At 43.2% G+C, this 10,335-nt stretch overlaps 2 protein-coding genes across 5 annotated transcripts; one reads left to right on the top strand and one right to left on the bottom strand.

Moving 5' to 3' along the window:
* Nucleotides 1–1,125: 1,125 nt before the first annotated feature.
* On the bottom strand, nucleotides 1,126–7,973 carry unga (uracil DNA glycosylase a). Its single transcript, XM_061818349.1, has 7 exons — nucleotides 7,560–7,973; nucleotides 7,039–7,239; nucleotides 3,968–4,063; nucleotides 3,687–3,784; nucleotides 1,930–2,018; nucleotides 1,670–1,848; nucleotides 1,126–1,601 (listed from the first exon to the last, which is right to left on the bottom strand). Exons 1-7 carry the CDS (start codon nucleotides 7,737–7,739, stop codon nucleotides 1,461–1,463), a joined length of 984 nt encoding a protein of 327 aa, XP_061674333.1. The 5' UTR covers nucleotides 7,740–7,973; the 3' UTR covers nucleotides 1,126–1,460.
* alkbh2 (alkB homolog 2, alpha-ketoglutarate dependent dioxygenase) lies at nucleotides 7,152–10,266 on the top strand. 4 transcript variants are annotated; one of them, XM_061818352.1, is made up of 5 exons: nucleotides 7,199–7,277; nucleotides 7,972–7,996; nucleotides 9,073–9,351; nucleotides 9,417–9,615; nucleotides 9,676–10,266. In XM_061818352.1, the coding sequence occupies exons 3-5, from the start codon at nucleotides 9,102–9,104 to the stop codon at nucleotides 10,004–10,006; spliced, it is 780 nt and encodes a 259-aa protein (XP_061674336.1). In that variant the 5' UTR covers nucleotides 7,199–7,277; nucleotides 7,972–7,996; nucleotides 9,073–9,101; the 3' UTR covers nucleotides 10,007–10,266. The 4 variants fall into 4 exon arrangements, with proteins under 4 accessions (XP_061674335.1, XP_061674336.1, XP_061674334.1 ...); XM_061818350.1 differs by lacking the exon at nucleotides 7,199–7,277 and adding an exon at nucleotides 7,746–7,824; XM_061818351.1 differs by lacking the exon at nucleotides 7,972–7,996 and having other exon boundaries at nucleotides 7,152–7,277.
* Nucleotides 10,267–10,335: the final 69 nt, after the last annotated feature.

Genomic DNA, 10,335 nt, shown 5'->3' with positions numbered 1-10,335 from the left:
CGCCATCTTGGTACTCTCAAAACATGTGGAGGACATGGTTTACAGGTTGGATTATCGGGGGCGGGGGGTTCGCAAAATTTGGCATGTAGAATTAAAACCGGTCGTGTGAGTCATTTTTTCTAGTTCTGGTAACATGAAGGATATTCAATTCGACTTGCTAGGCCAAAAAAAAAAAAAAAAAACTAAGTGCAGAGGAGAGACACATAACACCATGACGAGTAATAAACCTTGCATATTACCGAGAGCCCGAATTCCGTGACATGTTACCTTTTCCCAAAATACTCTGTGAAGCACTATCATCAAAACATAGCAAAAAACTAAGCATTTTTTTTGTCATTAAAACAATAAATTTTAAGTCAATCAGATATATTTTTGGAAATAAGGACTCGAAATGGGAAAATACACGCTAAACGCATTGTTCATTTGTTGTCTCTGCAACGTCCCATCTAAGACAGAAAATTTAAACTTGTTTCTCGCATTTGAAAATCCAATTCAATTTGCAGAGTTCCGTATTATAAAATTCATCAAAAATGTCACAGAAAATGAGTTTTCTTGCTTATCCGCTGGTGAACTTTGAGAAAATATTTACATCGCTTTTTCGTGAAAAACCGTCGACCTATAAAGATGAAGCAGAGAGTGGACAACATTGTAAAAACTTTGTGCAAGTGAATTAAGCTCATCAGAAAATTAAAAATAAAAACCTTTACATCAAATTTTAACAGTGTCAAAGTAAATCTTTCTAATTTACCTGTGGAATGTTTTCTCACAACCACGAAACTGGCGATTAACGCACAGGTCGGCATGATTGTTTTGGGTGTATCAAGATGGCGGATATCCGCTTTTGGCAACTTCAGCTTTGGTGGCCATTGAGCTATCCCAGTCTTTTTTTTTTGTGTTAGATCAGTGGCTTTTTCATGTAGAAACGATTTAGCAATTTTTTTATTATAAATTGTACAGTTTTATGGGTCATTCCTTTCCATAGAAGCTTGCCTCACAAAATGCTTATTTTTTTATTATCGATTCAGTAGTACAAATTCATCCTTACTCGACCTTCAAGTGCGCCTCAAATTTTTTAAATTTGTTTTCCCTAAAAATGTACAGTGAATGACATACTTGGAAACCATGTGTGCTTGTCATAAGTCTTTATTACTCAAAAATAAAATAAAATAACCTCAATTTTTCAGTGTCACAACTGAGCCCAACAGGCCATCAAATGCAAGAGGTAGTAACATCTTTAAATGCATTTAAAAAAAAAAAAAAAAGCCCACATTGTACAAACATGCAACAATAAAACTCAAAGAGTGCGAAATGTATTTAAAAAAAAAAAAAAAAGGCAATAAAGGAACTTTCCACGAAGCATAACAGTGTCTAGTGTAAACATGTTATCGAAAGATAACTGAAAATATGACCAAGCTTATAGAGGAGTGCGTAGTTAGTCAACATGGTGCGAGAAAGATTGTCTAAAGTGCCTTCCAGTCAACGGGTGACTTCCCAGATTTCTCCAGCAGCTCATTGGCCTTGGAGAAATGCTTGCAGCCAAAGAATCCGCGATGAGCCGACAGGGGAGAAGGATGCGCCGTCTGCAGGATGTGGTGTCGTCGCTGGCGATCCCGGGAAAAATCATTAGCGTTTCTTTTCCGGTATTCGCGGCAACCGTATTTGCGCTCACCCGGTTAATCGTGGCTCCCTTCTTCTGAGCGTACGCCCCCCACAGGACGAACACCAGCCCCTCCAGATTGTCGCTGAGCCAGTGCACCACGGCGTCGGTGAACGTTTCCCAGCCCTTGTCTTTGTGCGAGTTGGCCTGGTGCGCACGCACCGTCAGCACGGCGTTGAGCAACAACACACCTGCGGGCGGTACGTGACTCGCGTCACTTACGGCGTGCGTTGTGAGAACCGTTCGGCCAATTTATAAATCGACAAGTGAACCTTGTTTGGCCCAGCCGCTTAGATCTCCGTGCCCGGGGTGCTGGAAGCCTTCGATGTCGTTCGCCAGCTCCTTGTACATATTTTCCAAACTGGAAATGGATGCAAAAGTTGTGTACCGTAATTCCCGGCCTACAGACCGCAGCTGTGTAAAAGCCGCAACCCACATTAAAACCCACATACAGTAGAAACACGAGATATTTACAAAGACAGTACCCAGAAAGAGTTTAACGCTAGCGCCGCGCTATAGCTAGCGTTAACCCAAGCATCGCGCTAAAGTTAGCGCTAACGCTAGCTTTAGCGCCACGCTAAAGTTAGTGCTAACAAGGAAATAAAACTTACCGGTAAATATCACTGAGACATGCCAGTAACACAGCAGCAACATGCTAGCACAGGACTAATACTAGCGCAGCGCTAACAAGGCTGGTAAAAAGTCACTTCCTCGGCACATATATTCCACCGGTCTCATTCTTACCTTTTCCGCTTGAGTCCCCCCCTTGTGGTTAGTGTTAGACGGTACACAGAAAGAGTTTAACGATAGTGCTAGCGCGGCGCTAAAGCTAGCACGGCGCTGACAGGGGCAGTGTGACAGTCTGAGTGCTCCCCCGTGCGGAAAAGTGTCCTTGTGATTAATCCGCATGCGTTATTAACAGGGGAACTCTGGGTACGTAGCAGACGCTTACTGGGAAATCCCCCGGTCTCGTAGTTCCCCTTCTTCTACATAGAGGGAGCTAACATACGTTATAACCTAACCCTAACTGTAGCTGCCATAAGTGTCATCTATAATACTTGAGTTAATTTTGTTGTTTATTTATACATTTGATTTAAAGAGTGAATTAGAGTAAAGAAGAATTTATGTTATTGAGAGAAAACATTTCATTGTGTTAGTCCATGTTTATGTAGCGGAACCTTGTTCACCAATATTGTTGGTGTCAGGTCGCTTATTTTGGGGCACTTCCTCTACAAACAGTGGATCAGTGGGAAAGATTCGACGGGAGTTAGTTAGAAAGAGAGAAGCAAGAAGAATAACTCAGTTCGGTCGACAGCTCAATGAGGTGTTTATTGCTTGTGTTATGTCATTTATTTGTGTAATATGAATTTTAATGTGTATGCATATAATTCTTACGGCATATGTGGAATCTTTGATATTTTGGCATGTCGGCAGATAAGCTTGTTGGCGTGCTAATAAAGGCCTGTGAAAAAGAGCGACTTGTCCGGAGTGACTGAACTGGAGTTACACTAACTTAACCTTAAAACAAAAGTTGCTAAAAAGATATTCACATATATGTACGTCATCTTTCTGAAACGTCCATAGCGAACATGAACACTCTTCGAAAAGTTGTCGAATGGCACATGTTGAAGCGTGGCATGGGGATGTTTTAGACTGGCCGGAAGTTTACAAAATGTGCATTGCCCACAAAGAGAATTTTCAGCACGGGGGGGCGCTCAGACCGTCACACTGGTTAAAAAAAATGTAAAAAAAAAAATCACTGAGACACGCTAGTAACACAGCAGCAACACGCTAGAACAGCGCTAACGTAGCACTAACACGGCCGGTAAAAGTCACTTCCTCGGCACATGTATTCCAGAAAAATGCACAAATTAGCCGCATCCCCCATAGACCGCATAGTTGAAAGCGTGTGAAAAAACTGGCGGCTTGTAGGCCGGAAATTACGGTAATAGCGGTGACGGGTTTAACACAGAAACCGAACAAAAAGGTTCTGGATAAATTCAACAGAATACTTTGACATGCAAATAACCTGGGAGGGGGAGGCACAGGACGTTTGACACTGAAACACAATCCGTGGGCTTGGTTTGGACCATGATACGGGTCCTGACCGAGGATCACCACTTTCACCTGGAGGTAGAGATAAGGGGAAAGTCTGGAGTGACACAATGATGAAATATGATATTTTTTTCACGTTTGCAATGGTTAACTGCTGTGGCGATTAGGAAATGTAAACACAGCTAGTTATTATTATCATGACCAGGAATGTGTGATTAGCAGAACTTTCGTGCAAGGTGGATCGATGGGACTCACGTCGCGGACTTCACACATTTGTGTCCAGGTGAAGACATCGTCGGCGGGCGGGAAGACGGTGTGGCATTTCCGCTCTTCGTCGACAAACTGGATCAACTAAGGGTGTGAAAGAGGTTTACGTTGGCAAACTGTAGACCAGAAGACTCGTTGCTTCCTATACAGTGGTGCCTTGGGTCTCGAACACAATCCATTCCAGAAGGCTGGTTGAAAACCAAAACGTTCGAAAACCAAAGCACGTTTTCCAATTACAATTAATGGAAAATGAAATAATGCGTTCCAAGCCTAAAAAATGTTTTAAGCGATTTTTTTTTAGCTTTTCCTGATAATAAACTGCATAGTAGAAATACATGTATAGTTTAAATACTTTATATAATTAAATCATTTAACAAATATAATTATTTTTTGCTTAAAATGTATGCTTTAGCCTAGCAGAGTATGCTAGGCTGGGAGTGCATTACCGTATCTGTAGCGACTCAGCCCCCAGCCTTGTAAACTTTTTATTAACAAAAGTGCAGAATAACTTTAAAAAAGCAATAATAAGGGGGAAAAAACCCAAATTGTTTTTAATTTTGAAAACAGATTTGTACGAAAACCAAGACGTTCAAAAACCGTGCCAAGGTGGAATTTTAACATTATACACCATCTCATCCTGCACTTTCTACTTTGGCTTCAGACCAGATCTTTCTCACTCGAAGAAGGAGAAAATCTGGTCCAGTTTCACCACTTTTTTTCCATTATTCACATAGTCCGACATTTATAAAGCAACAGCATTTCTTCTTTTTTTATTTTTACCATTATTATCGAGAGTCAACATAAGCAGCACGTCTAACTCTCTTTGCTCTACATTGCCCAGACTGTGTTGCTAACTAAAGCACTGGTGGTGGGCGGTGTTTGTAATAATGAGTGTACCCCTTTAAGAGTGGAGGTGGGAGCGTTCAGGTAATCTAGGAAGTAGAGTGTGTAGCCCGGTGTGACCGACCAGCAGCTCGTTGTCAGAGGCAGTGTGGTGCTGTGTTAAAAAAAACGTAGTAGTTCATTCAGAACGTGCGACAAGTGTGCAAATGCGCAGTTGCGCATCTTAGAGGGAACATTGCCCGAGACCTGTTGTGCTGTTGGTTGTCACAAAAGACGAGAGGTCTTCAAAAAGATTATTCTCTGGAAAACCAGCTGAAAAGACCAGAAAATAGCGATGGATTTCGGCAATTAAACATGTACACACGAGTGTGTAGCCATAACTTCATTTCAGGTAGGAATTATTCTGAATCTCAAATTACCAATTAGTATCTACAATGCCAAATTGATTCATTTAAGAACAATGCATATTTAAAAAACAGAAAATCAACAGTTTGTCGCAGAGATGTTTACGTATGGCAGCAATACGCTTCCGTGTACGGAGGAGCCGTCTCCGTCCTTTTTTTTTTTTCTTTTTACAATCATAGTTAATGAATGCGAGTTTGTGTAAAAACAGGGATCACTCATTTAAATATTGGTGTTTGTATTGAATACTAGCTGAAAAGGTCGATGGATTCCGGCAAAGATTAACATGTAGCCCGTTGCAGAGGCCATCACTTGTTAGCTTAACTCCGGTGAAAAAAGCAAGTACTTTAGCGATTCTGGTGAAAAGAGACGAAGCTCATCACTCCTTAGACAACGTTAACCGTTCCTGCTCCGGTTGCTTGACCGTGGTCGGGAGACGGCTTCTCCGTAGGCGAGGTTTACCTTCTCTGGGTTCACTCCCATCTAGCGTCGCAACTCTGAAGCTCAATCGCGGGAGTAGTAAAATCACGGAGCATCGACTTGCTGTTATACTTTTCTTTTTGCGCACAGCAGTTCCCGGTCGCCGTGAATCAACTTTCTCTTTCCTCTCACACTTGCTTCTGATCAAAAACGCATGCGCAGTCTGTCTCAACCACGCAACAGATGCGCCCACCTACACGAAACCCGCAACAAGCTGAATACGCTTCCGCGTTCAGGAGCCGTCAACATGTCGGATTTATTCCAACGAAGTATTTGTATGCGTCCAGACTTTTCTGTGAAAATCTCGAAGACTTCCTCACCAGATCCATGTGTATATCCAGGTGTCCAAGACAAGCGGAAACGGGTTAACAGTCTAATTTCTTATAGGCGGAAACATCGACTTCAGAATTAAATATGGATCCTCTATGCCAAGTGTCTCTCATTTTTCCACGTATCTTTGTTTATTATCACCTTCTAAACGTTTAACAGTATCGGATAAAACTCTGGGTGTCGTGCTATAAGACGTATTCCCGTGTCGTCTCCAACTGACTTAGCATTGAGCATACCTGTCAACTCGTGCGGTTTAGCCGTAGTTCATACGGATTTTGTGCTGAATCTTAGGTATCCGGCCGTATATCACAAATCGTATGGATTCTGAAACTGCAGCCCAAATTCCGTTCTCCCCATAAAGTTCTTTTGGTTTTGCAACATTTTCCCGTCGCGGTCGGTCGAGCTCAGTAGCGGAGCGTTTGCGGTCGACTTGCTGGTGTCCTGACTCGTGCATCGGTAAGGTTCACCTTCCTCCAAAGTGCTTCCTCAAAATTGCAGATGACACATTTTTCCTCCCCGCGGTGTCACCGGGTGTCCGCCGTGAGTTTGGGTACGTTAGAGCGACACCTTGAGTTGTGTTACCTCTCTTACAGGAACAATTAAACACATTTATTCGCACTTGTTAAGTCATATAAAATAGTGTGTTTTGTTGTCAGCATTTAGAGTTGGTGAAGAAAGTTACACATGAATAAAATTCTGAACACACTAATGCCACTAAATAGATTTTTAAATATACATTAACTTACAATAAAAACCATTGAATAACTTAGTGTTTTTTCCCCTCCATTAAATTGGCATATAATTTGCTTCGGTATGTTATAAGGATTTTTTGCTCTCTATAAAGGATTTTTTTTTAGGGGGGGGGGTAGTTTATACAGGATGGCACTCTGAAAAGTTGACAGGGATGATTGAGCAATGCTTCGTTTGACCCGGCAATATGGCGACGGAAACAAAAGTCACGTGATTTTATGACGTAGGTCCTCGGTGGTGTGTGTCCGACTCACCTGTTTGAAATAAGGTTTCCCAAACTCAGCTTCCAGGGCCTTTTGCCAGGTCTCCGCAAAGCCCGGAGGAGTCCGACCGGCACAGAGCTTCTGCAACGCCGCCTTCTTGTTACGCGCGATCAGGTCCAGCTGCTCCTGAGACAGAGGAGCCGACCGGGAAACGGAGGGCTCCGGTTCGAGCTCCGAGGACTTGCGCTTGTTCTGCATGGTTGGGGGGAATCGTGCGAAACGCAAAGCGGGTGAGGGGCGAACTGCGGCGGAAACTTCCGGACGAACCAGCGCGCGGCGCACAGCGAACATGCTGACGCTATGTAATTAATATCGACGTCGTGTAATGAATATCACGCCCACAACTGAGTTGGAAAACTGTAAGCAATTTCAAAAGAGCGCAAGCGACTGCTTCTGCTGCTGCTATTTGGCTGCAAATGAGTTTTGGGGGTTTTTTTGTGTGTTTTTTTTTAATGGCGTCAGCAATAGCTAACAACGTGTTCTTCATTAGTTCGGAAAAACATTACGCTCACCGACTCCTTAGCATCCTTCTCGGCTTTGTTTAAGTCTTTGCAAGACGTCTTCTTGGAGAGCGTTGAGAAAAAGGAATTAATAGTCCTTTGGCCGATCATGTCGTCGCTCCGGCGGTATGAATTATGAAAAGCAATGCCGGAAGAAAGTAAAAGTCGCACCGGCGAGACGACCGCGAACATTTCGCGCCAATGCTGACGTCACGAATATAGGATGCAGATGAGCTGTGAGGCGTTCACGATACATCGGGATTTTTGCAACACTCAGGTCAGCGAACGTGTTGTTGTGTTGTGGCTTCTCGAGTTGATTTGTTTGGAGGTGGGAGGCTTTATCTTTTTATTTAAACTATATGAATGTCAGCTTGAACTTGTTTTCATCTTCCTTCGTATGGATGCCCACGGGGGAAACTGATAGGACGGCAAAACCACAGCACTTGTCGGTACGTAGCAAGGTTTGCTATGTAGCCGTGAAAACAACTACAACATTGTCACGATTCCTCAGCTGGACTGTTTGTGCAGCCAAACCGCTGATCTAAAACAAAAAAAAAAAGACTGTTATGTCGATTGGTTGAAGCCAGTTGGCCGCCATCTTGGTACTCCCAAAACGTGTGGAGGGAGTGGTTAACAGGTTGGATTATGGAGGGGGTTTTCTCAAAGTTTGGCATGTTGAATTAAAACTGGTCGTGAGCTTGACATTTTTTTCAGTTCTGGTAACATGAAGGATTTTTAAATTGACTTGGTAAGCCAGAAAAAAAAAAAGACTAAGTGCAAAGGAAAGACATAGAACACCGTGGCTAGCAAGAAACCTTGCATATTAGCTAGGGCCCGATTTGTGTGACATGTTAACTTTTCCAAAAATACGTCGTGAAGCAAAAGCATCATAACATAGCAAGAAAATTAAGCATTTTTTGTCATAAAAACATAAAATTTTAAGTCAATCAGTTCGATATATTTTTGGAAATAAGGGAAAATAAACTAGAGAAACGCATTGTTCATTTGACGTCCTGTTTCAGACAGAAAATTTGAACTTGCTTCCTCGCATTTGAAAATCAAATTCAATTTTCAGAGTTCTGTATTATGAAATTCATCAAAAAATTTCACAGGAAATGTGTTTTCTTGCTTATCCACTGATGTTGTTTGGGAAAATATCGCTTTTTCGCAAAAAAATTGTCAGTCTATAAAGCTGAAGCACAGAGCAAACAACAAGCATAAACAAAACTTTGTTCAAGTGAATTAAGCTCATCTGAAAATAAAAAAAAAACCTTTACACGCAAACTTTAACAGTGACAAAGTAAATCTTTCTAACTTAACTTAAAAACCTGTGGAATGTTTTCTCACAACCATGAAACCGGCGATTAACGCAGAGGTCGGCATGATTGTTTTGGGAGTATCAAGATGGCGACTTCAGTTTTGGTGGCCAAAGAGCCACCGAGTCTTTTTTTATTTTTTTAGATCAGTGACCCAACCCAAGAACATTATTTTTTTTAGAGATCATATTCCTTATTTGTGTCTGCAGATGGTGTAAATATTCTTCAAATAAGTGCAATGGAGAAGTTTGCGCATAAATGTACATGCACCGATGACGCTGAAATAAGACCACTGAAGAAGTTGAAACGAGGGGAAGAAAATGTCCAGGAAGAGTTAGCAGATGCTGAGGATGAGGAATTTTCTGATCCTGTCCCTTGGCGAAAAATAGAATCCGAAAATCTCGACTGCGACTACGCTTTGCTCTTCACCAAGGAGGAAGCTGACCGACTTTTCCAAAAGCTGGAGGAGGAGGTGATCTACTCCACAGGTAGCGAGCATCGTATTCTTTTAAAGGTAGACGAGTGGTGGAGTGACGCCACCTTTCCGTTTCAGGGGAAGAAGCAAAAGTGCAGGTGTTCGGAAAGGTGTACGACATCCCCAGGAAACAGGCAACGTACGGCGAGAGAGGACTGACGTACACTTATTCCGGAGTGACGCGTCTGGCCTGCCCGTGGACGCCCACCTTGGAATACATTCGCCGTTCTGTCGGCAAAATAACGGGACACACGTTCAATTTTGTCCTGGTCAACAGGTAGGAAATATAACGCGCGCACGGTGGATTTGTTGAGACTCTGACTGGATTCTTGTCTAGGTACAAAGACGGCCAGGACCACATGGGTGAGCACCGGGATGACGAGAAGGAGCTCGACCCCCTGTCGCCCATCGCCTCGGTCTCGCTCGGCGCCGCGCGGGATTTCGTTTTCCGCCACCGGGACGCGCGAGGGAAACGGAGTGCTCGGCGCGTCGAGCCCGTCAAGCTGGTGCTGGCCCACGGGAGTCTGCTCCTCATGAACCCGCCCACCAACACCTTCTGGTACCACAGCCTCCCCGTTCGAAAGAAAGTCCTTCTGCCTCGCGTCAACCTCACGTTTCGACGCATCCTGTCCACCGGCAACGCCACGTCCTTGACATCTACTTATTAATTTCAGTTTTGGGTCACTTGTACCGGCACAATTGCCGTATCCTTCAATTAAAGCACAGGTGTCAAACACTAAGGCTTGACGCCTGTCCTAATGCTCACGACAGAACATCCTCCATCTTTCATTGGAGGTCGTGTTCATGTCAACACTCGCAGAAGTCTGATTGAGTGACAGAAATCTCACAAATATCACAAATTTGAAATGTAAAGTGATCACATCTTCAACAGTTGCTGCAATTCGCTGTCTAAAATTCACTGTCAGGGTCACTTCAGGTCAGAACCGAACAGCCAGCCAATCGCAGTTACGCTTTCTTAGTCACGTGACGTCACATG

This window comes from Syngnathoides biaculeatus, chromosome 4 (assembly GCF_019802595.1).
Source record: "Syngnathoides biaculeatus isolate LvHL_M chromosome 4, ASM1980259v1, whole genome shotgun sequence".
In the NCBI taxonomy this organism is placed as follows: domain Eukaryota; kingdom Metazoa; phylum Chordata; class Actinopteri; order Syngnathiformes; family Syngnathidae; genus Syngnathoides; species Syngnathoides biaculeatus.
This window is presented reverse-complemented; position numbering and strand designations above follow the sequence as displayed.